The sequence below is a fragment of the Phyllobates terribilis genome, unplaced genomic scaffold, assembly GCF_046119375.1.
Source record: "Phyllobates terribilis strain yellow unplaced genomic scaffold, ASM4611937v1 Scaffold_2__4_contigs__length_985480577, whole genome shotgun sequence".
NCBI classification, from domain to species: Eukaryota; Metazoa; Chordata; class Amphibia; order Anura; family Dendrobatidae; genus Phyllobates; species Phyllobates terribilis.
In genome coordinates, this window is record NW_027362762.1 from 338,256,539 (window position 1) to 338,282,956 (window position 26,418).

At 45.6% G+C, this 26,418-nt stretch overlaps 2 protein-coding genes across 5 annotated transcripts in view; one reads left to right on the forward strand and one right to left on the reverse strand.

Annotated features, from left to right (window-relative positions):
- Positions 1-26,418, reverse strand: part of TMEM131 (transmembrane protein 131) — a 255,588-nt gene that overhangs the window by 223,381 nt on the left and 5,789 nt on the right. The gene's annotated exons all lie outside the window — the stretch shown is intronic.
- LOC141208379 (uncharacterized) lies at positions 94-23,965 on the forward strand. The gene is made up of 7 exons (XM_073664552.1): positions 94-514; positions 971-1,081; positions 1,419-1,562; positions 3,212-3,860; positions 17,196-17,437; positions 17,797-17,972; positions 20,539-23,965. The coding sequence occupies exons 1-7, from the start codon at positions 479-481 to the stop codon at positions 22,160-22,162; spliced, it is 2,982 nt and encodes a 993-aa protein (XP_073520653.1). The 5' UTR covers positions 94-478; the 3' UTR covers positions 22,163-23,965.

Consider the following 26,418-nt stretch of genomic DNA (forward strand, 5'->3'; position numbering starts at 1 on the left):
AAAAATATGGAATCAGGGCAAAATGCTCCAGATCATAAACTCAATTTAGATAATCAGACTCCAAATTAAAACTACACCTTTATAAACAGATAACAGAATTATTAATGTATACTGACCACATAGTACACTTCAAAGTTCATAAATACTACACACCATGTCCAGAATAATACATGCCGACCCCTCATATACTCAGTACATTTGATATATAACATTAAACCTTTATAAATGATAAACAAGACACACAATCTGAACTTGCATCGTAGTTAAGTCTTCTTTGTCTCTGGTTCCGGATGGCAATATGTCTGACGTCCATGTTATGACCTGGTGTGCGGTGGGCAAGCTGTTCAATTACAGTGGAAACACCATTCACTCAGTCAAATCTGCTTGTCCTACATCTTCCTGCCCTCTTCCTACAAAGTTTCTTTGAGATGACCACACTACAATCAGCACAGTACATCAGATTGCACTACAATCAATTATGGATCCACTTAATATGAAGATGATATATAAAAAGGTAATGACATTTATAAGCATACTATTACTGTTTGTTATTTAAAGGTAAGCTGTCATCATGATTTCTAATGCTATTTACAGACCTGCAGGTTTGATGTGCAGTCAAATTGCGTTACAAGTCATGTGTTACCCATAATGCATCTACACATTAGCCTATTTACATCTATTACATACTGAAAATGTACTGCTCTAGATAAACATCCTATATGGGTACTTCCGTGTACGGTTTTAAAATTTATGCTTTTAGTTTATGTAACATTTATCATGGTTTTTCCAAAAATTATGAATTCACCCCCCCCCCTTTCCTCCTCCCTGAAGAATGCCTTACCTCCTAGTGGCCACCAACAATAACAAAAGGTCATGTATTCCCCCAATGTCACATGAGAGAATTTGGATATTTTGTCTTTGAAAATATTTTGGTTTTAATCTTTGTAAAATTTCCATGCTCTTCCTGCAGACTGGTGATCATGGTTACATAAAATGTAGAAAGCTAATCCAGGCCACTAAAAAAATGGATTGTCCTGCCAAAATATATGTATATCATATCATAAGATATCCGGATTTTCAGGTATGTAACAAAGTTGATGTGTAACCTCCTCCCAATAAACAAATTTTACATTGTGTTTTAATTAATTCCTTGCACCACATTTATAATTTGACATATTTGTGGCTGAGTGTGTCTTGTTTTCTCAAAGCTTTATTTTTTATAGTTACAATTTTGAGCCACATTTTAGTCCATTTATCTTTTTTTTTTTAATGCTGAGCACTGCTTGATGCCTCAACTATTAGTTTCTAATATGTGAATGTTCCTTTTAACTTTTTTATAAAATGGCTTAGTTTCACAAAATAGTCAAGAGAAAGGAAACTACATCTATGTATTTTTCTTTTTTTTTTTGTTTTTTTAGATCACAAGAAACACAGCTTGGCACAAAAGAATGGCATCTAAAAAAATGAATCAAGAGATTACAAAAGACAACAAAGTTTTACACTGTTATGTTGTTCAGTTTCCAAAACTGTCAGAGCATAGAAACCACCCTATAGCTGGAGAGGTAATGGATTGTGTTTCAAAACATGTTGACAATTGGAGGTTAGATCACCGATTCAACCCACCTTTATCAAAAAATGTCCATATTGTCTTTAAAAACTTTTTATATCATAATATGGATTATTATTCATAACTATCTAATGGGTGGTTCCCTTTCACCAATTTGGTCGCCATTTACTATAGTACCTGTGTTAAACAATATCTACAGTGCTAGAGCGGATGAGCTGTGTGATTGGCTGCCGTGTTCTTCATGTAATTCTACATCTGTCATTCTTTCTACATTGCACATAATTATCCTTTTAGATTTATTTGGCTTCCAAATAAAGTATATTAAATGGACATACTTATAATGTGCCAACACAAGTGGCCCTCATAAGTCTACCTCTTGCTAAAAAATTCATATCACTTAATGGATCACTTTATTGTGCTTTAATAAAGCAAACTGGACATTTTAAGTCGCTTCACGTGCCTACCTCAACCGCCACAGTGTGACTGTGTATAATATACATGTATATATGTGTCTCTATCTCTATCCTGACTGCGCATGCATGACGCTCAGTCTGGCTCCAGACAGAAGCAGGCATGGACCCTTTACAGGTAAGAGGAGTGTATGGCACTGGAGATCGCGGTATGCGTAGACACAACGCATACTGCGATCTCTGGCGCCATACTGACATACTTACCTGACCGGGAGGAGCGTTGCCACGGTGCCTCTCTTCTGGCCGGAGACCGGGGGCAGGAGTGAGGTGTTGGATTGGTGCATGCGCATAGCGCTATCCAGCACCATTTTACTGAAGACACATTTGCAGTGTTCAGCAAAATGGCGCCGGACAGCGCTGTGCTCCGGTGCCGCACTCCTCCCCCGGCCTGCGGCAGAACAGGACGCTGCAGCGCTGGAGCACAGGGAAGAAAGGTGAATATAAGTGTGTTTTTTTTTTTTTTTTTTTTGTGTACAGCGTGAAAGGGATGAGGGGGCCACACATACCGGGATTGGGGTGTGAGGGGGGCCACGCATACCGGGATTGGGGGATGAGGGGTGCCACGCATACCGGGATAGGATGGTGGAGACAGGAGGGGGGCAGCACATACCAGCATGGGAGACCATATACCAATAAAAATGCTCGCCACCCGGGCGTAGAAGGGTTCAATTGTTAGTACTGTATATATTATATTATTGTGGCGGTTGAGGTAGGCACGTGAAGCGACTTAAAATGTCCAGTTTGCTTTATTAAAGCACCATAAAGTGATCCCCAAACAATAAAAAATAAAAAGGGTTTCTTTGCAGTAAGACAGGATACACAGTCCTAACAATGGCATTTCAAGGTTAAAGCAGCACACAAAAAAACATGGAGCATGACACCGCGGAATTCTTACCTCTACAAATACAGATAATGAATTTCACTTGGAGTTTGTCCACCATATCACACCCCAGGCTGTGGATTTGTGAGTAGTCAGACCCAACCATCTCTGACTGCTCAGTAACCTATCTGACACTTTCTAGCTAGCTTAAATCAGATGATAACCATCTGATCCATATCTTCCATCTGTATGTAAGTTAATATGAGATTTTGTTGTGTTTACTTTAATTCTGGATTCGATATAAAGTTTGTTTTTTATATGACTGATAAAAAAAATGTTGTAATTATTTTTTAGGTAGCTAATATCCGTGAAAAAATCGACCCAAGAGTTGTGGACAAAATTTTGGAGCTTTACCAGAGTGGTATTCGTAAAAAAAGAGATATCAAAAAACTCGTGGAGCATTTTGTCGTTCAAGAGCTCTTCACAGGGCTTGATCTTCCACAATCCTCAAGACGAAGATATTATCCCACGTTGAAGGACATCACAAATATAATGGGTCGAACTTCTAAAGGGACCACTACCTCTGTGTTTGACCAAAGCAAGGTATTGGATTTGGTTTCTAAGTGGCAACAAGAAGATAATAGAGCCAGCATTTATTGTCGTCCTCATTCTGTAAAGGGGGAAGACCAAGATGAGCAAAAATTTCTTTTGTGCTATCAAAGACACTGGCAAAAAAGACTCCTTTCAACCTATGGTAATAGTATTACACTGCTTGATGCCACTTACAGGACAACAAGATATGCACTACCTTTATATTTTCTTTGTGTACGCACAAATGTGTGCTATACTGTGGTAGCTGCTTTTGTGGTTCAACAGGAACGGACTGAATATATCATAGAAGCTTTGAAAATGATTAAGGACTGGAATCCAACTTGGAACCCATCTTGTTTCATGCTTGACTTTTGCTTAGAAGAAATAAATGCCATCGCACAAGTATTTGCAGGTAATTTTAAGATAAAAAAAACTTTATAAAAGGTTATCTTTTAACATCCCAAGCATTTGTCACTAACATTATTTACACAAGACCTTACACTTATCACTCTAATCCCTACATTTTTATATAAATATTTTTTTTTGCTTCCCGTAGTATTTGGATTGAGAAGAGTGTTACAGTCCTTGAAAGATGCGTGTGGATGCACTCACTTTTCAGCAACATCCATCACTAATGGAACAGGAGGCAGGGCTGCAGTTACTTTATGTAGTTTATTGTATCTGAGGACATCCAGGATCCATGTTGATAGAAGCTGCGGGAGAGGCCAGTACTGTGCCATTTTTTGTTTTTATAGCTTCTAACTGTGAAACATTACTTCTTCAGGGACCAGACATACAAGTCAGTGACATCAGCACTAGTCCACAGGTTCTATCACCACCCTCAAACAAACTATTATCACAGGATGTTTCTAGTGTCACTGATTGCTTTTATCTACGCTCCTTTTGACTTCATTTGAGGGTGGTGACAGAAGCAGATTGTTGGTGCTGTTCTCACCTCTGACACCTTCCTTCACCCAAGATGCAGGACTAGAGATGGGCGAGCCTTTGGAAGCTCGATGTCACATGTTGTCTGCTCCGCAGTCCACGTGAATTGCTCCACGCGTGACACTCTAATTCGGTTCGTCGAACTTGCACTATTCGATGAACAGTTCGCCGAGCTTCTGAATCCCATTGAAAACAAAAGGAGGCAAAATCAAGGGTCTACAAAACACATTATAATGGGCACAAAAGCTGCCAAACACAGCTCAAATTTGGGACAGACACAAGGAAAAGTGCCATCTATTTTCCAGAGTTAAAATTTTCATCATTATGCATGCATGGAAAAGGCCTGGCCCAGTATTTCAAGCTTCAGATGTAGGCATGGTGCTCAGCCCTGCTAAATACAGGAAACAGACAAGGAAACCCCCAAAACGAGTCTCCACATTTCAAAAAATTAGGGCCAGGTACCACCAAAATGGCATCAAGTGGCCCACAATAAAATTTGGAGAATGGCAATATCAATGCAGCATACTGAAAAGTAAATTGTCTACTCAGAGCAGTCCACTACTGGGGTGGAAAAGTCCTTGGAGATCTATGACTTCATCTTGATGAAAGTTAGGTGGTCTATACTTTCAGGGGACAGTCGGATGTGCTTATCCGTCAGGATGTCGCCAGCAGCGCTGAAGACATGTTCTGAAAAAATGCTTGCTGCCGGACATGACAAAACCTCCAAGGCATGACTGGCAAGCTCAGGACATTCTTCCATTTTTTTGAAGCCCAAAATGCAAAAGGGTCCAACTTCTCCCTTCCTGCCAATGGCATGGATATTGAACTCTAGATACTCCTGCACCATCCTCTCCAATCGTTCACTACGTGTCAAAATTGTACTCATTTATACTGGTGGATAGGCTGGTTGAAAAAATTGGTGAAACGTTTCCAAGAAATTGCTGACACAAACATTAGCAGAAGCAATGTATGGTGACGACTCAACGTCCCCCCGGTTTGTTAGTGTAGATTTGTCATGCGTACGGTGTCCCTCAGTACTGTGTTGGGGAAAATCAGTCCTAAGATTGTATACAAGCAGCTTTTTTTTTTTTTTTTGGCTACTCCAGCATGCGTCCCTGTCCAGGGCAGGAAGTATCTGTCTAAACTTACTGTTGAACCGCGGATCCAACAGTGTCGCAAGCCATTATTTGTCGTTAATTCAAATCCTAACAATACGGGCATCATATTGCAGATAGTGCAGCAAGAAGGCGCTCATGTGTCTGTGTACATGAGGCTCAAGTCCTTGTGTTGCGGAGAGAGAACATTTCCACTTGCTTCCTCCGTTCTCTCCCGCCAACCTGGGACAACAGAAAGGGAAATCATTTCTTCCTTATCTCCTGACTGTTCTGTGCCCAACACCTCTTCATCCTCATCTTCCTCCATTTGTTCCTCAGCTCCTGCATCTTCACCACCAGTTTGTCTGGTACCATTAGCTCCTCTGTCGCTCTACTCCACCTTGACATGCCACCTGGCTGTGTGACTAGAGTCCGGACCTTTTGAGATCTTCATCCCCTTTCCACGTCCTCCTATTCTTGCTCCTCCTCTTCCTGTGGTACCACCACCTCATCCTGTAGATTTTTCCAAGTTTTCTCCAGCATGTAGATGAGTGGAACAGTGATGTTGATGACTGCATCGTCAGTGCTAACCATCTTGGTAGCCATTTCGAAACTGTGAAGGAGGGTGCAGAGGTCCTTGTTCTGTGCCCACTCTGGAACATTCATTTGCACCACATTCAGCTTGCTTTGAGTCACTATACGCATCTTTACTATGCCAGGGCTTGTCGCTGCTGCCACAGTCGCTGCAACATGTGCAGAGTGGAATTGCACTGTGTTGGCATATTGCATATGAAACGGTTAACCGGTTGTCCAAAAGACCTCTGTAGCGATGCTAGTAGATGAGCCGTGGGGTGAGAATGGCGGAAGTGAGCACACAGCGACCGTGCCTTGTGAAGCAGCTCATCCAGGCCGGCATAGTGGCGTAGGAATTGCTGGACAAGGTTGAGGATGTGAGCAAGGCATGAGTGTAGAGCCACCACCAGGTTTGCACACTGCCTTCCCTGGCTCCAGGTTTAGCAAAGACATCCATTGGTCAAACTCGGCTTGCATAGCTGTCTACAACTCTTCAGCTGTGTGACTTGCATCTCCAAGGCATTTTAATTTAAACACTGCCTAATGGCGGAGAGCCCTGGCAGTGCAGTACAGAGTTGGGGGGAAGGGGGGAGTTGAACTGTTACAACATTAAGGAAGAAGTCGAGGGTGCAGCTGGAGGCCCTAGAGGAGTTGGATGAGGCAGAAGCATTGGATGAAGAGGTGCAGGCAGAAGTTTGTCCCAAGTCTTGAAATCCACAAGACTTGGAGTAGCCCCATCCCCCGCCTGGCCTCGCAGCCACCAGAGTCACCCAGTGGCCAGTGAGGGAGATGTAACGCCCCTGGCCATATTTGCTCGTCCAGGTGTCAGTAGTGATATGCACCCTGTCAGTGTTTCTCAAGGTACAAGTAATGTCTGCGACATGCTAATGTATCGCAGGCACAGCTTTCTTTGAAAAGTAGTGGCGATTGGGAAACTGATAATAGGTGTCTGCAACGGCCATCAGCTTGCAGCAACCATCTATATCCACCAGCATTTCCGTGGCCAACAAATGGGAGATGGTCAACTTCAAACGGGATGTGTTGAATAAAATAATCTTTTCAATGACCACACCTGCGGGACTGAGGGCTGGCTGCTGTACTGACAGAGGGTGGATTAGGATGTACCCGACAAACTGCTGCACTGTGAAGGAGGTGCAGGCTGAGATGTTCTGGTGGGTTTACAAACAAGTGGTGTGCTCGGTGTCTGTAATCAGTCCAGAGAAACAGTTGTGGCTGAGGATGCAGCGCTTGTCGGGCTTGCAGCCCTCAGTCTCTGTGGGAACATGCTACTGACTCGCCCCCTGGGCCTTGGGGCACTCGGATCCGGGCAATAGGGGGAACGATGGGAGTAGTAGTGGCAACCCGGTTCCGTGGCTCAGGGTGGTCAGGCCAATGGTAGTCTGCTACGTTCTGCTGATAATGTCCGACTACGCCACCCGTGGATTTGCGGTCATTAGGAACCGCCGCTGCAGGGCAGACCGCTGGGGCTGATGATATATGCAGCTGGGATGGTGTGACTCCCCACGGGAAGAGTGCGGCCCCAGGGCAGTATAATGGATGGTGGGAGCAATGGTAGTGAGAGTCCCGGTGCCGATAGTGCTGGAGGAGCAAGGAGCACACAGACAACAAGTTGCAGTCCAGGGTCTTTACTAAAATAGGTAAACTGACCCATAAACAGTCCCAGCTAGGAGGGGACCTGGATGTCTGAGAGCAACGGGGAAATTGGCCCTGGTCAGGGTGAGGTTGTAGGCCTACCGTGCTTTCTGCGCTCCTTCTGGCTATCTCCTCGTTATAGGGTAACAGCCCACGCTTCCGAGCTTTCCGTGTATTCTCGCCTGTATGGCCTGCGACGTGGGTTCCTTTCTGCTCCCAGCCTTGTACGGCTTTACTGGTCCCTTCGGTTGTGGCAGGGCCTCCAGGCTTCTTAGGCCAAGGAATATACAGTCCCTTGCGGACTGGTTCTCTGCTGGAGGATGTAGAATCCTCCCAGCCTCAGACACCAAAGTCTGGTAAAGTCAGTCTCTTATCTGCCAAGACAGGCTTGCTTCGCCTCTTGTCTCTGGCTTGTGGCTCTCCTCCTGCCACACTTCCTCTTAGGTGCAGTGCAACTGTCTGTCCCTGCTCTGCTCTGGGACAAGTCTCAGTGCTGAGACAGGCCATCAAGTTCTCCCTAACCCTGCCCCCAGTACCAGCTTTTATAGGGGCAGCCAGCTCTCCCTACTGGCCTGAGACAGGAGGCATTGCATGCTAATGTTCCCCTGACTAGAGAACCTCCCCCTTGCTCTCAGACACAGCTTTAATTACACTTGTGGCATCCAGGCCAGGGTGACACACTACCTAACCTCCTTTTCAGCAGCAGAAGGGAAGGAAGGGAGACACAGATCCATTACTAGTGGGTAGGCGGAGCCCCACAGGATAGTTCACCTCAGATTAGAAAAAAGTGATGACCGGCCCCTTCAGCTTAGGCTCCTCCTACTCCCATGTCCTTCAGTCTAAAATTTGAGGTCGCAGAGGATAGTCGCTGCCTTGGCAGCTCCTCAGAAAAAAAATTTCTTTTATCATTTCCGGAGACCTGGACCCCCCGTGGTCTAGAGGTCTCAGGGGGTCTCGGCGCTGCTGGGACCCCTGACCCTCCCCTGGCAGATCTGCGTACCCCCTAAGGAGGTCCCCGCAGAAGCCTGCCGGCCCCGGGGGATACAGGGCTCTCCCTGGCGGAGACGCACACCGCTTCTGTGGGGTCCCTGCACGCTCCGCCGTGGGGGGGAGCAAAGGGCCACGGCGCCACATATCCCTGGGGGTCCCTGTGGCGCTCAGCTGGGTAAGTGCTCTCAAGGTCTGAGTGCTTCAGCGGCTGCGGCGGCAGCCACTGTTACAAGTGGTGACTGCTGTTTTGTCCTTGCAGGAAGGATATCACCGCTGCATACGGCGTTTGTGTAACTCTCTGCTAGCAGGGGAGCAGGGACGGAGGAGCCGCGGACTCCGTTAGTATGCGGCGTGGGGCGTGGCTTCGCGCCTCTCTGCTGCCTGTCATCTTAGTCTCAGGCAGGAAGCGTGCGCTGGAGCTGACCCAGCCCCTTCTTCTTCCGGGTCCTTCTGAAGGCGTCCATACTTCGTGCAGCGCCTCCTGCTCCCTGCTCTCTACACCACCAGACACCGGGAAGAGCAGTCACCGCGGCCAGCTGGTGAGTCACTTCTGCCTTTTAAGGCAGAAGATTCCTTTTTCTCACTATTGCAGCGCAGAGCACCTTACTGCTGGCCTGTTAAGGCAGACAGGGTGTGCTATATCCGGCGCTGCTACCTCTGCTGAGGAGGCTCTGGGACTCGCACATCTCTGTCCTTTTAAGTCAAAGGTATATTGCGTGGTCAGCAGCGCTAACCCCTTCTGAACGGGGTCTGGCCTCATCAGGGCAGTTAACCCTTTCTGGATGTGCATGCTTCTGGGATCAGAGGGTGAATCACCCTAGTCTGTTAGGTTAACTTTTGCTCTGCAGGCAGCTGGGGTAGCTCTTCTCCCTCTAAGGAGGAGCTTTAACCCTTCAGTGCTTGGTGATTTTCTGTGTAGGAACAGGCTGTGGTAGCGGAATCACACATCCTCGGTTACTGTACCCATTGTAAGGGGTTATTACCGCCTTATCTGCGACGCTCGCAACTGTGTGGGGGCATGTCGTATCAGGGACTAGGGGGCGCGGACCTCTCCCCCGGTCCGCTTCAGGATCGGTCACGCGTATCTGATGCGCCGGGGTCTTCGACGGCATCAGGTTCGACACTGGTCGTGGGTCTCAGTGATGTTAAAGTGGAGGCGCTCACACGCTCCATTGACAGTCTATCTGACCTCCTGGGTCATTGGGTATCAGCTAAGTCCCAACCGACGTCACGAGGCAAGAAGCGCCACAGGCCTGTGGTGGCGCTGTCTCCTCCGCGCAGTGTCGGAGGCTTCGGAATCACCGACAAACTCTGCTGGTGAGATCTCAGATTCTGATGAAGAGGATCGGCAGGGTCGCTCTGCTTCTCTTTCGGGCCGCGTGGACTCTTTTATTGGGGCTATGCGGGAGGCGTTACAGCTGTCTGAAGAGGTGACGAGGCTCCCTGGCAAGTCGGCCCGGCTGTATCAGGAGTCGCGTCGGGCTCGTTCGACGCTGCCGGCGCACGATGAACTTAACGAGGCGGTGGAGAAGGAACTCCTGTGTCCGGATAAACGCTTCCAGGAGATGCGGTTTTTTGATGCCCCGTATCCCTGCTCCACGGAGACTATCGCTAATTGGGTTCCCTCTCCTGAAGTGGACGTACCATTGTCTCAGCTGAGCAAATCTTCTTTGCTTCCTGTTTAAAGGGAAGGCGAGTCTACAGGAACCTTTGGACAGAAGGACAGAGTTAGCGGCGAAGTCCATCTACGAGGCCGCGGGTCATGGATTCCGAGCGGCCTTGGGGGCCATGTGGGCTGGTGAGGCTTCTCTGCGGTGGTTGGATCAGCTGCGGACGGCGTGGCAAGATGGGACTCCGCTGTCTGAGGTGGAAAGGCTCTTCCAGCTGTTGGAAGAGGCGGCCCGATATGGCAGGGACGCAGTGCGGGATACTACTTCGGTTCTGTCCAGGGCTCAATCCTCGGCCATCACAGTCAGGAGAGCACTGTGGCTTAAACAGTGGACTGGAGACGCAGTATCCAAACAAGGTTTGTGGAGTCTGACGTACAAGGGCGGTCAGCTTTTTGGTTCGGACCTCACGGAGCTGATGGCCAAGGACAAGGATACGGCTTTGCCGCAGCGGAAAGCAGCGGCTTCTACATCTGGCAAGTCAAGTGCCGGTAGTGGTTGTCGGTACTTTCGGCCCAGGGGACGGTTCGGTCAGCCCTCTTGGAGATCGGGTCGTCCCTCGTCTTCCAGAAAGACAACCCAGAAATACAGTACACCCTGGAAACATTTCCGTCAGGACAAACGGGAGGTTGACAAAAAGCACGCTAAGGCGGACTGACGCCAGGAACCCACTCGAGGGCTCTCGGGTGGGAGGTCATCTGCTACAATTTGGGTCGGTTTGGGCGTCCCACGTATCGGACACCTGGGTGACGCGGGTTATGTCGGCAGGCTATTTCATAGTTTCATTCTCGACCCCCGGACAGGTTTCGTCAGTCTCACATCCCGTCCAAGCCCAAGCTGACTGCTGCGGGAGGTCGACTCTCTTCTGCAGCAGGGTGTGGTGGTTCCGGTTCCGCCGGAGGACCGGGGAAGGGGGTTTTACTCCAACCTTTTTGTGGTCCCCAAAAAGGAGGACAAGTTTCGCCCCATTCTGGACCTCAAAGAATTGAATTTTCATGTTCGTACCCGGAAATTCCGTATGGAGTCTCTTCGCTCTGTCGTGGCGGCCCTGTCACAGTACTATTTCTTGGTGTCAATCGACATCCGCAACGCCTATTTGCATGTCCCTATCGGCAGGGCTCACCAGCGCTTCCTGCGTTTCGCCATAGGTCAGGCCCATTACCAGTTTGTGGCCCTACCATTCGGGTTGGCCTCGGCGCCCAGGGTTTTTATAAAGATTCTGGCGCCGCTCATGGCGCTCCATCGAAGGCAAGGAGTTACGATTCTCCCCTACCTGGACGACCTGTTAATTGTGTCGCCCACAGCGGAGGTGGCGGTGACAGCTCGCGATCTCTCCCTTCAGCACCTGGAGGACTTCGGGTGGCTGGTCAATTGGAAGAAGTCGTCATTGGAGTCGTCGCAGTCAATCCTGTTCTTGGGGATGCTTTTCGACACGGTATGGGCAGTGGTGTCCCTGCCTCCGGACAAACAAGCGAACCTTCGTCACAATGTCCAGGCTATGAGGTTGGCGATGGCAATGTCCCTTCGGAAGTGTATGCGCCTTCTGGGTCTGATGGTGGCGGCAATGGAAGCGGTACCGTTTGCACAATTTCATTCCTGGGGTCTCCAAAATCTTATTCTGACCCGTTGGGATCGATTGGCGGCTTCGCTGGATCGCTGTCGGTATCTCCCGCAGGGTGCGAGAGTCTCTTGGATGGTGGTTACGTCCGGAGGCTTTATCCCTGGGGAAATCCTTCCTCCTCCCACGGTGGTCGGTCATTACCACCGATGCCAGCCTGACTGGCTGGGGGGGGTTTGGAACGATCTCTGGGTTCAGGGGGTCTGGTCGTCAGAGGAGTCGTCTCTGCCTATCAACATCCTGGAGTTGAGAGCAATATTTCTCTGCCTCCGACATTGGACAGTCCCTTTGAGCGGTCTGCCGGTCCGGATTCAGACGGACAATGCGACAGCTGTCGCGTATATCAACCATCAGGGAGGGACGAGGAGTTCCAGACTCATGATGGAGGTCTCTCGGATCCTGGTATGGGCAGAGTCCAGGGTTCCAGCCATCTCCGCGATTCACATCCCAGGAGTGCTGAATATCACGGCGGACTTCCTCAGTCGCGAGCAGGTGGATCCCGGAGAATGGAGTCTTCATCCGGAAGTTTTTGCACTGCTGTGCTCCCGCTGGGGGACTCCCCAAGTGGACTTGATGGCATCCAGGCTGAACGCCAGGATTCCGACGTTCACGTCCAGGTACAGGGACCCGGAGGCTGTGGCGGTAGATACTCTAGTAGCCCCGTGGGACCATTTCGAGCTGATCTACATGTTTCCGCCGGTATCCTTGCTTCCTCTGGTGATCCGGCAGATCAAACTCGAACGAATTTTGGCGATTTTGGTGGCGCCGGATTGGCCGCGGAGGGCGTGGTATTTAATGCTGGTCTCTTCTGGCGGCGCCTCCGTTTCCACTGCCTCTTCGCCCGGACCTGTTAACCCAAGGGCCCATTCGCCATCCGGACCTGAAGTCACTTCGTTTGACGGCGTGGCACTTGAGACCGAGATCTTGACCCGTCGGGGGTTTTCGGCCGAGGTCATTGCCACCTTGCGGGCGGCCAGAGGTCCAGCTACGACTAGCATTTATCACAGAACTTGGGAGGCCTTCTATTCGTGGTGTTCTGGATCGTCAAGGAACCCGAGGGTTTTTTCCATTCCCAACGTCTTGGCTTTTCTGCAATGTGGTTTGGCCAAGGGTCTGGCGGTTGGTACCTTGCGGGGTCAGGTATTTGCACTATCCGTGCTTTTTCGGAAGGCTATTGCCTCGCGCAGGGATGTGCATTCGTTTTTTCGTGGGGTTGCACGTCAGTTTCCGCCTCGGAGGGCGTTTGTGGCTCCTTGGCGGCTCAATCTAGTCTTGGGGGCTCTTCAGCATGGACCGTTTGAGCCTATGGATTCAGCTACGCTTTACTTGCTTTCTTGGAAGGTGGCCTTCCTGGTGGAGGTCACCTCTTTGAGAAGGGTTTCTGAGTTGGCGGCACTGTCTTGCTCGCCCCCTTTTCTGGAGTTCCACTCAGATCACGTGGTGCTTCGTACCCATTGCGATTTTCTGCCTAAAGTGGTGTCGCGTTTCCACGTCAATCAGGACATTGTGTTGCCCTCCCTCTGTCCGAAACCGAAGAGTCCAAAGGAGCGGGCCTTGCACGCGTTGGATTTGGTGCGGACGTTGAAGTTCTATCTTACAATCACGCAAGGGTTTCGGAAGTCGGACACTCTTTTTGTGATTCCTGCTGGTCGTCGGCGTGGTGTGCGGGCTTCCAAGGATACTATAGCTCGGTGGATACGTTCGGCTATCCTGGAGGCGTACCAGCTCAAGGGCGAGCCTTGTCTGGTTAAGGTTCGAGCTCATTCCACGAGAGCTGTTGGTTCGTCGTGGGCTTTTCGTCAGGGGGCCTCGGCAGCGCAGCTCTGCCGGGCGGCTACCTGGCGCTCCGTTCACACTTTTACTAAATTTGATAAAGTGGACGTGAGTGCTTCCGCCGATGCGGCCTTGGGACGGAGGGTCCTGCAGGCGGCGGTTTTAGGTTATCTCTTTATCTCGTTTTCGGCTCTTGTTGCGCGCTTGCCTAAGTTGTTGGGGTGTTGGCGATTCTGCCACGGTTTCCCACCCTTGAGTTCTGGACTGCTTTGGGACGTCCCCCTAGTAATGGATCTGTGTCTCCCTTCCTTCCCTTCTGCTGCTGAAAGACGGATTTTGGTAAGACCTTACCTGTAAAATCCTTTTCAGCGAAGGAAGGAAGGGAGACACAGCACCCTCCCATGGCAGAAGTGTATTATTGTTTTCCAGATGCGGCGCGACTCCTCTCTGATGGCGGTCATCTGGGCTGGGGTCGGCGATCTAGGGCTCTGTTCCAGCATTGCCAGCTCATCGCAGTTGTCAGGTCCAGTGAGTAGTGCCTGGGACTGTGTGTTTTTTCTGTTATATGCATAACCTGTTCTCTCGCATTTCTGAATTTTCGGAGGGGGTTGTGTTGTTCCGCTGGTGTTGTCTGCTCTTCCTTAGCTTGTGTACGGACTGAAGGACATGGGAGTAGGAGGAGTCTAAGCTGGAGGGGCCGGTCGTCACTTTTTTCTAATCTGAGGTGAACTATCCTGTGGAGCTCCGCCTACCCACTAGTAATGGATCTGTGTCCCTCTTCCTTCCTTCGCTGAAAAGGATTTTACAGGTAAGTTCTTACCAAAATCTGTCTTTTTTCCTCCTCTGCTGAGCTGGTCAGCTGCGTTACTCTGGGCTCATTCCAAGTCAGATCTAAAACCTCATCATCCGCTCTGTTGTCCAACTCCTCGCCATGAGTCGCCCTCCTACACTTGCTGCTCTGAACGTACAGTGCGGGTTTTCCTCAGGTATCTGACTCTCATCATCGCCATCAACTCTACCCCGGGGGGTTAACGTCTGGCAACCAGGGTTTTGATTTCTGCTAGAACCTAATTTCCTCTATCTCCAGAGAAAGATTGCAAAAGATTTTGGGCATCGGTTCAGATGCTTTCCTCCTCTGGAGTATGTTTGGAGCAGACCTCTGATGCCCATGGAATATAATGTGTGAACATCTCAGCAGAAGCCGTCATCTGTGTTTCCCCAGTCATTTGTGCGGTTGGAGACTTGTGAGTGTGACACATGGGTAATTGGGGCGCCACCTCTGAGGACTGTACTGTTTGATGATGGGGTGGAGGAACAGGACAGGCCACTTGATGCAGTGGTTTCCATTAACTGTAGCAAAAGCTCTTTCTGGGCCTCATCCACAACTCGTATTTCTCTGCTGCTGGCAAACAGAGACTGGAGTAGGCCATCCAGTAACAGAAGTTGTCACTTCGCTTGGGATACGACGATAAGCCAATGTTTGGTTACTACTGCTTTCAGTAATATTACCAGTAGCACCTACCCCCACATACACCTCCAACACCAAGACTAGTTCCCCTTTACAATAAACTTTTTCCCCTTCCCCTTTCCACCACGACCTCCGGATTAGGGATGGGCAAACTGTTTGGGTTCGTGACCGGGGTTGCGGCGATAAAGTAAGCCAATAGTTAATAATGTTAATATACTTACCGGGTGCGCATTCTCTCTTCCTGGTGTGACGCATCGCTCCGTCACTTCCAGGCCGCACCTTATCATCTTGGTGTATGTAATTGGCTGTGGCAAGTCACGTGACTATTCTCCCTGGAATTGACACAGCGTCGCGGCACAGCTGAACGGGATAACGCGGACATGGTAAGTATAATCAGCCTGATTATTAGCCATTAACTTGCTTTAACACTGCAACCCCAGTCACGAACCCAGGTAAAAACCACAAGTTCACCCATCCCTACTCAGGATTTCCCACTCGGCTTTTCTGCACACAGATTTGGTAAGCACTTGTTTGAGGCCAAATTCAACCTTTTTAGGGGAAACTGATGGATATGGCAATCGCTTCCTGAATGCAAAAAAAACCGCAGCTTTGGCAACACACACAGGTTTAGGAATTACACTTGTTCTCGGCACAAAATGCTAAAAAGCGATGGAGTACTAGCTATCTAATTGTGTAACGCGGATGGAGCTGTACGGAGTGCAGCAGCAATGTGTCTAACCAGTAACACTGAAAATGGTGGCGACTGCAAATGTCTGCTTCTTATATCCCTACAGACGTGATTTTGGTATCTAAAGAAACAGCCATAAAATGACACAAGCCCTTGTGTCTTCAACTTATGGATGTTTTATTCGCCCTGATTGGCGGCTGACCTGCAACATGCACACAGAAAATGCCGTGCAAGAGAAAAAAAATAGTCTGACACTACTGTTCCCACACCCCTCCTCTCAACAAACACATGCAAACACATCCCACCCGCTATCCTACCCGTTATCCTACACAGTCAGAAGGTAGAAGAAAAGCATCACTTAAACGCAGTAATGCTTTTTTTAATCCGATCACTCACTGAGCAAACCTTTGTTCGCTGACTTTTTTGGAAATTGGTCTTGTCTGACCAACCCAAACTGAATCGGCCATGTTCTTGCCGAATCTGAAATGGGCAAACACGTTCGAGCAAAGTTCACTCATCACTATCCAGGATGTCTTGTGACGGCTGAGAGTCAAGACTCCTATAGTAAATAACTGCAGCCCCTCCTCCTGATAGCATTGTGTTCCAGTACAGGTGAGGGATGATGAAGAAATGTAATTGCAACCCTGGTCTCCTGTGACATCCTGTTCTTTGACAAGACAAAGTGAAGGAATTCCCTCTCTCCCCTCGCCGCCACCCCCCCCCCTCCTCAACCCCAAAAAAGGGGGGGTTAGCTAGATAAGTATAAGTGTTTTGTTAGTTTAGAGTAAAGGTAGTTACATTGATAATGGTTTAAAAATAGATATTTTGAAATGAAATGTTGGGTACTGGCCCACACATTTTTAAGCAAATCTTCATTATTGTGGTGCTCTGGACCTTTTTTGGTCATGCATAGGTTAGAACGGTTATCCACTACTTGGAGACCGTTTCAGCACTGTCTCTCCTGGAGCTCTTGTAACATTGCTTGCAGGGAGGTATTGTGTGACATATCCAGTGTCCACTGCTGTTACTTCAGGTTTCTGATTTCTTAGGAGGGGTGAGTGAAGCGGTTGCTAATTGAACACATTGGATGTCATGCAAGCACTGGGAGAGCCATTGCTGACCTCTGGAACAGTGCCAGAAATTATGTAGGTATTATTTTGTTGTGGGTAAATTTAGAAACTGAGAAGGGGTTGGCTGAGTAGAGGACAGCCCCTTTAAATATTAGATACAAGTAATAGTTTAGTTAATTTGTAACTTTCTTTAAAATATTATGTTTAGATGCTGACATAAAGTTGTGTGACTTTCATCGGGAGAAAGCTTGGACAGAATGGGTTAACCAAAAAGTGCATGGTGTTCATGAAAATAAAAAAGAAGTTCTGGCCTTGCTTCGGGGCATAGCTCTTGCTTCTTCAAGAGAAGAACATGATACAGCCTTGGCTACTCTAACATCTAGCAATGTCTGGAAGAGAAATAAGATGTTGAGAATGTGGTTCTCACATAAATGGCTACCGGATATAAAGGTAAACCAACAAATATCTTTTGATTTTAGATTTATTGATACTATAGATTTATTTTATGGGTCATTATGATTATATTAATATCCAATATTTCAAATCTGATTGAAAATACTACCTAATCACAGGCAAGTAAATTTTTACTCAAAACAACATATATTTTTTGCATCAAGTACAAAGAAACATAGTTTTTACAATATGCAGAGCAGGGTTAAAGGCTTGCTTGGCATAACAAGCTGTATGTTATCTATATCTTGTAAGTAAAATCTGTCTTCATAACACCATTTTTTTATTTTTAATTGTTACTTTATAGGGCTGCTTTGCCGTATCAGTATGCTCTAACATGATTTTTTTTTTCTTACAAGAAATGGGCACATGTGTATCGTACTGGGACACAACAATTTGGAATCAATACCAACAATGGTCTAGAAAGGCAACATCAGACTTTGAAGCATTCTTATCTATCAAGTCTGAAAAACTGTAATTTAAGCCAGTTGATCCGTGTTCTGCATTTTGAATTTTTCACAGATATGTATCAAAAGTAAGTCCTTTTCAGTACTTTTTAGTGTATGCCTGTAATCATACATATCATGAACTTAACCTTACCAATAGTGTTAAATATTTTTTAGCTGTTTTCTTCTCCCATTTACCTGCATTTTTTCACATAGGTTTTTTTCTAGTTAGTAAATCAATTTAATCTTTGAATATTCCTTTTTAAAGGGATCCTGTCATCAGATCCATGATGCCCGAACTGCAGGCAGCATACATGATACTGGCTAGATTATATTGCAGATGTGTTATCTTACTCCAGGATGTTGCAGCATTTCTTAGTAACTCTGAAAAGCATGCTGGGAACCACGTGTCTCAGATTACAAGTGCAAACAGCAGGTCCTTCCCCAAACTATTCTCCCTGTCCTGCTCTGTATGACTGACAGGTCTCTCCCTATCAGTTTTTGAAGTGTGATGTACAGAAGCTTTCTGTGGACAGACGTGCTTCAAGCACTTGTCATCTAAGACACATGGTACCAGCATGCTTTACAGAGTTACTATGAACCAAGATATCTACAATATAATGTAGCCAGTATCTTTTATGCTGCCTGTGATTCAGGCATCATGGATCGTATTTCGGGTTGCCCATTACTTAAAGCACAATTTATCTTTTTTTTTTTTTTTTTTAACAGTACAGTGGTGCTTAAATGCAAGGCCTCTGGCTCCAGTCTTTACACTCACCTGCCTCAGTTTTCATCTGTTTCCAGCGTTACTACAGTTAGTGGAGATTTGGGATCTGCCAGCAGCTCCAGTTTTTTATGGGGTTGCTGTAGGTCACAAATCAATACATCTTTACGAGAGCCTAGATCTGCCTCTCATACTGCATTGAACACTTGTGAGGTTACTTCGGACTTCTATACAAAAGATGTTGCCATAGGAGTGACGCGGCACTTAAAGGATGAAGCCACGGGTCGGGAGGGTAAGTATAAGACAAGAGGCAGGGGAATTAAATTTAAAGCACCACTCCAGTGGTGCAATAAATAAAAAAAAAAAGCATGGAATGTTGCTTTAAAGCCAGAAACACACTGGGTGAAATGCATGTGAGATACTCCCACGAGTCTCACATGCCTCAACTGGCACGACCACCGGCTCTCTGGACAGGATCGGGTCAGCAGCTTTACAGAAACACATGCACCTGATACACTCCTGTCCAGAGAGCTGGCGGTCGTGCCAGGTGAGGCATGCGAGACTCTTGCGAGTATATCGCATGCATTTTGCCCAGTGTGTCTCCAGCTTTAAGGGGTTGTCCACTTGTAGGACAACCACTTCTTATTCTCCATGTGCGCACCCATCTAAAAAGAAAAAAATACCCTTGGGCCGGCACTGTTCAAGCGATGTCAGAACGATCCTTCCTGGAGCCTAGATGACATTGTTATGACAAGCAAGGTCCGAGACTAGTCACCTCCACCTTCATTCTCCTTGCCTTGGTATGCAGGAGCAATTGATATGAAGTGGGTGGCAGATGCAGAGTTCACTTAAGAATTTGAAGGTGGGGAGAAGGAAACTGGTGATGATTGGTTGTGAAGCTCACATGTCATAAAAATGGCACCTGGGCTATGGAAACGCGAGTTCGGACATCACTGGAACCGGACTGGCACTAGAGGGGAGTATAGGCTTTATTATTCTGGGGTTGAACATGGGGAGTGAGAAGGAGTAGTCCAAGCATTGGACAACCACTTTATGCAAAACCAAGAATGGGACCAAAAAGTCCAAAATATAATGCTTTTTTTTTTCACATAATTTTTGAAGGCTATGTTTTAAAACTTCATTTATTACTATTAAACAGGTTCTTGTATTTGTTTTTGTTTGTTTTTAAATGACAAAACAAAAAATGGGTGTATAGATACCCCAGAGTGAGTGTTTCAACTTCAAATTATTTTTTTTTTCTGTTTGTTGTAGCAGACTAATGAAATTAGAATTTTGTTTTAATCACATGAATATCCACATCATCCATTGGCAAATGATAGATTTTGAAGCCACAACCTCTCTACTGATGCACTGTACAGCCAGCTGTCAGTCAGTGTCGGGATGTGTTTACAGCCACTGCGCACTATTTACTGATGCACTGCTAAGGAAACATCTTCAGTTGTTCATGGCTAGGGATGGGCGAACTGTTTGGCTTTACCCGGGTTCGTGACCGGGGTTACTCCGTTAAAGCAAGCAAATAGTTACTACACCTAATATACTTACTGGGTAGGCGTTCTCTCTTCCTGCTGTGAAGAATCGCTGCGTCACTTCTGGGCCGCCCCTTATCTTCTGAGTGTATGTGATTGGCTGTGGCCAGTCACGTGACTATTCCCCCCGAAAGTGATGCAGCACCGCAGCAGAGCTGGAAGACAACGCAGACTCGGTAAGTATAATCAGTATGGTTATTAGCAGTTTGCTTTAACAAAGCAACCCCGCTCACAAACCCGGGTAAAACCGAGCAGTTTGCCCATCTCTACTCACAGCAGCAGGGCTTTCAGTGCGGCTTCCAAACCCTATTAACCTGTCAATTCACCCTATACCTTCAGGTTAACAGCTTTTTTTTTTTTAACTGACTTGTTTTATTTTCACAGATACGTACAGATGAATTTAACGAGTTCTGACTATTACCGAAAATACGTCGTAGAAGTCCCATCGTTTTTAAAAAATCGGCCTCGTGGATTCATTGACCATGTAATGCAGCGTTACTACAGTGGCCTTGATTTGTCACACCTTAAATGTTTGGACTCTGATAAGGGACTTTTTGAAGTTAAAAGCGAGTCTGCAATTGACTTAGAAAAAATGCATACTGTTTGTGTTGGATTGGATGGGCCCACTTGCACATGCAAAGACTGGCAGAAATTTCTGCTACCATGTAAACACATGTGTTTAATTTTGCGTGTTGCAAATTGGCAGTGGCATGACATTAATCCAGCATACTCTGAAAACCCCCTTTTTATCCTGGATAGTGATTGTTTTGTGGACACAAACACTAGGCATTGTGACAATGGTTTACAAGAACACGAGTGTAGACCACAAAATAGTGTCCGTTCAGATCCAACACTGCACGAATTGCCCTCTAGGAGGAGAAATCGGCTGACCTATTTGATTCGCCATTGTGTCAAAGTGTTAAAAAGATTTATAGACTCAGTATATCTTTTGGACAATCAAGACTTTGTGAAACATCTCACTGTTGAATTAAGTAATTTGTATTTACAATTACGGGAACAAATCCCCCAAGAAGGTGGCTTGCCACTGAAACCAGCACCAAAAATAACAGTCTCAAAAGCTATACAGGAGCTTCCTGTAAGAAAATATGGGAAACAAAAAAACATGGACATTCACAGAGTAGGATCTAAGGCAGAGAATAAAACAGCTGATGTATGGGAAACTGTGAATGTAGATGGACAAGGGGCTACCCCACAAACACCCCCAACAGAAAAGCTGGATTGTGTGTGGGTCACTGTAAAGAATATAAAATTGAGCTTCAGGGATCGTGCCTTGATAACCGAGCAAGAATGGTTAGACGATAATATAATTAATGCGTGCCAGAATTTAATTATAAAAGCATGCCCTAAAGTATCAGGTTTGATGGACACAGTAGTGTTGGCCCATTCTGACATTCCTTTGGTAACTGGCAGCCATATCATCCAGATCCACCATGTTGGCGCACATTGGCTAGTTTCAGCATGTAACAACAATTCGGTCACTGTATTTAACTCATTGCACTCCTCTTCCATTTCTGACACTCTGAAAAAACAAATTTTGAAAATGTACAAACCACTTTTCCACGGCTGTAATAAAATTCTGGATGTTACAATTATGTGTTGCCAGAAACAAAATGGAGCAAATGATTGTGGGCTTTTTGCAATTGCCAATGCAGTGGCATTAGCCGAAGGTGTAGATCTAAAGAGTGTAGAATTTAACCAGGCTGAGATGCGCAGTCATCTAATTTTATGCCTAGAAAAGGGTCGTTTGGAATTATTTCCTTATGAAACCAAGCTTCGTCAGAAAATATATAAAAAAAGGTTAACTCTTACAACTTACTGCCTTTGCCACGTGTACAAAGCACATGAACATATGGTGGAATGTTCCTTGTGCAAATCATGGTTTCACTTAGCATGTGTAAATATCAAAAAAGATGACAAACTTGTTACAACAAGAAAACGCTTTTACTGTCCCATGTGCCTAGAGAATAAAAACAAAAATTTACTTTAGGTAGGGTTGGGTGTTTTTGATATAGATAGAGATTATATATATCTATCTCACACTTAGAGCTTGTCCACCTTTTGTGGCTAGTTGCTAGTTACTTTTCTTGAATTCATACGTTTATGACCTAGAAAAAAATATTTAGCAAACTAGTTGTAATTGAAAATTTTGCACTATTTATCTCTTATGGCTGCTGTATTACAGTGTCTATTGTGGCTGCAGAATAAGTTAATAAGGTCAGGCACATAAAATAAAGATTAATCAGATGTGTTGAGGACCTATTTTTGTGGTACTTACTATTATACAGTTGACACTTTATCCTCACAGACTGCACAGTTCTCCACTCCATGCAATGGCTGCTGGTGAAAGCACATGTAACTAGGCCCATCCATCAGTCTTCTCCTGTAGATTTGAAGATTACAATTGGACAAGGCTGATAGAAAGGTCTGGTCAAATGCCCGGCCTCCTCTTCAAATGTCTGTTAAATAATCATACTGTCTTCCAATGCTGACCTTAGGTTATAGCAAACTTGATGGAACTAATTTTAATTTAATATTTACGAGTTGGATTTCTTTTTCTTTGCACTTTACCACTTTAAGTGGCTTGAAATAGTTGTTTACTATTCTATTTATATATGCATATTATGTGTGTGTGTATAATATCTGTTGCACATTAACATATTCGCTACAAACAAAAACAGTAAAGGGTTTATCACATGAACAATATACACTTTAATAGGTCTTGGAATAATGATACAGGTATGTAAAATTTGGCTTTATGAAAATTTATTCAAATCCAATGACTGACTTTTATTTTTTTTTATGCCCTGACCCCCCCTGCCCACCCAAAAGTATTGATTTTGCCCCCCTAAAAAATGCACACAAAATTGCGTATAAGCTACATGTACAAGAGACCTCTTTATTGTACCCACAAATTTACACTATTATATATAAAAATGTGTTCACCAGTCATTCGGCAACATTATTGGAAATTAATTTTTGCTCCTATTCCCTTCAAAGCTTCTCTCGCTCCCTTTTGTCTTATACAAGGCTGTGGACCTTCTCTGTGAAGCGCCCAGTAGTCGTCCCCCATCATGTTCACCTTCCATCACCTTATTCCACAAGGCTGTATACAAGTCCCCAGGCCAGTCTGTAATAATTTAAAAAACAGCATTTATTCTCACTGGAGGGGCAGCCTGGTCTGTTGGGCCTTGCTGATCTGGGCACAACGCCTCCTATTTTGTGAATGGCGTCCTGGTCTGCTTCATTTGGATAACGCGTCCTATGTCATATACACAGTCTCCTCCATTGCGCTCCTGCGCAGGTGCACTTCTCTCTGCACTGCTGAGGGCAGAACAAAGTATCTTAATGGGCCGGGAAAGCTGAAAGAAAGCCGGCCTTATCCCAAGATCTATTGATGAAAATGTATTTTGTTTGGAAAAACCATTCAAAGCAGATCCTGCCTCCTTGTGTGACCTGATCCATGTGATCTCTGCCATTACTCCTGCGCACCATGACACGCAATATCAATTCAAAGTCTTCATATCTCAGAAGTCCTCCATTGATTGTGGATGATCCGTGCCATCTTAGTGTACTACATACAGACCTCATTCTAATGGCAGGAACTATGAGCAACATGTTTTGTGTAATGTTACATTTGTTTGTTACTTTTTGTATTTTACAAATGTCAGTAACTTCTTCATATAGATGTTTTTTATATGTAACTAAAATCACAGGTTACTCTGGTACAAACGTTTTGCCTTTGTCAATGTTTTGTTATTTATATTTTTTTTAATTAAACAGTTTGAGAGAAGCTTGTTGTGGCATTAATGACCAGTAACTGATAGAGATCAAACTATCAAGGTGTATAAACGTTATATTTTCAAAAAATCCAGAAGTATCTACACAAATGTCCACAATAATAGATCTGCAACAATGTGGATCGTGTTCCTCCTGCAGACTATTTTATTAGGTCACAGCAGTGTTTCTTTGGCAATCTTGGTGCATCACAACCTTCTGTGGTGGTTTTGCATTCCAGGTGGCCTGGAGAACTAAATTTTTAGTGGTCACTGTGACGGGGTGTGTGACAGAGCAGGAAGGGACACCAGGCCGATGATCAAATAAATCTCGTTGGATTGAACAGGGAAAATGGAACAGCACGAATGAAGGTAATTCTGCTAGTCCGCAAAGAGTCCATAACAGCAGAAACAAGTCCGGGGGTGTCTCCCGGTAATCCGACGCCAGGGAAAATATAGAAATAGTCCTTGGATGAGTTCAATGGGTCCAGCAGATGAGGGACACAACACAATCCCACATGGCAACTTCTATCAATCCACACACGCCACGAGGATCTGGCCGCAGCCTGAGACCCTCCAGCGTTGGGAGTCACCACGCAACTGACTGGGCCAAATATGAGTCTATTGTTCTGTCTACTGGGATCAGCCTCTGGATGGGGGAAGGGTTCACATCCACTAGATGCAACAAGAAATGTTGACCTAGGCCTGATTACATTACAGTCCATGAACACAGGCCGAGTGAGGGACGTGCTGTTAGTCATATTGGATAAAACATAAGTTGCTGAGGTTAGGACCACCAGGGACCCCAATGTTACTTAGGAAAGACTGTCCATGTTTAATTAAGTAATTTTCACGTATACATAGCACAGGTCTGTCCATCCATTCATGGATTCTGTATGGGACTAATAAAAAATAGGCCATCACAGCACTCGGCTATGTCATTTATGTACAGTACAGACCAAAAGTTTGGACACACCTTCTCATTTAAAGATTTTTCTGTATTTTCATGACTATGAAAATTGTACATTCACACTGAAGGCATCAAAACTATGAATTAACACATGTGGAATTATATACTTAACAAAAAAAAAAGTGTGAAAAAACTGAAAATATGTCTTATATTCTAGGTTCTTCAAAGTAGCCACCTTTTGCTTTGATGACTGCTTTGCACACTCTTGGCATTCTCTTTGAAGAACCTAGAATATAAGACATATTTTCCGTTGTTTCATACTTTTTTGTTACGTATATAATTCCACATGTGTTAATTCATAGTTTTGATGCCTTCAGTGTGAATGTACAGTTTTCAAAGTCATGAAAATACAGAAAAATCTTTAAATGAGGTGTGTCCAAACTTTTGGTCTGTACTGTACATAAATGCATACAAAATATTAACTACTCGAGCTAAATTGCTGCGTTATCACCTTAAAAGAACTATGCACCTGATTAATGTTCATGCCAGTCTTGATGAGAGGGCGGGGGTGAAGAACGCAGCATACAAACAAACTCCGAGGGGATGGTGAGTTGAACCCTCTCCTCCCTCTTTTTTGCCTTTAATGCAAAGCATCAATAATAGGGCCTAGAACTCAGCAGTATCTTTATCTCATTAGATTTGAACTTAAGATGGTCCTGGCTCCAGACATCCCTCACCAGGAGATGTCAGGATACATTAGCTCTATTAAAGTTTCTACCTGGATATACCTGATAAAACAATCAAAAGACTTGTGTGTGCTAAAAAAACGTTATGAAATGACGAACGACCTCGCCGAGTTTATTCACTGTCCACACTTTCTCTTGCAGCTCTATGCCCTCATCATGTGACATACCAGCCTCCGGACCAATTGTCTCAATAAATCGCTATCTCAAGTGTGTTTTCTCCCGACGCGTTTCATCGGCCCCACCATCAGGGGAGTAAGGCCGTGCAGGGATCACCGTTTCCAGGTGACTCCCTTATAGACATTACTGCCTGCCCAAATATTATGAACCTCAGGGCAGCAACTCCCATCTAGTCACCTCTGTAGTGAGACAGAATGGAGTTGCTGTACAGAGGACATCCATATACACAGTACAGTGCACAGAAATCATGAGCCTCGGTGCAGTAACTCTGATCTAGTCACCTCTGTACTGAGACATCTAGAATGAAGTTTCTGTAAAGAGGACGTCCTTATACACAGTACATTGTGCCCACAAATCATGGACCTCAGGGCAGCAGCTCAATCTTGTCATCTCTGTGCTGAGACATATAGATTGGAGTTGCTGCAGGGTGTTTTATTATTTCTTGGCAGACATTATACAAGATTACAGCCACAATTCATTAAGAAACAAATTTTGCAAGCCAGTATTAATAAAAGGTGAGAGGTACAAAGCTGGGCCAGTTTTTTTTTTTTGGTTAACTTAAAAAAAATTTTTTTTATATTATCACTTTTCACAGTTTAAAAACTTACACAAAGCTCTGATTGTTCATGTTTGACAA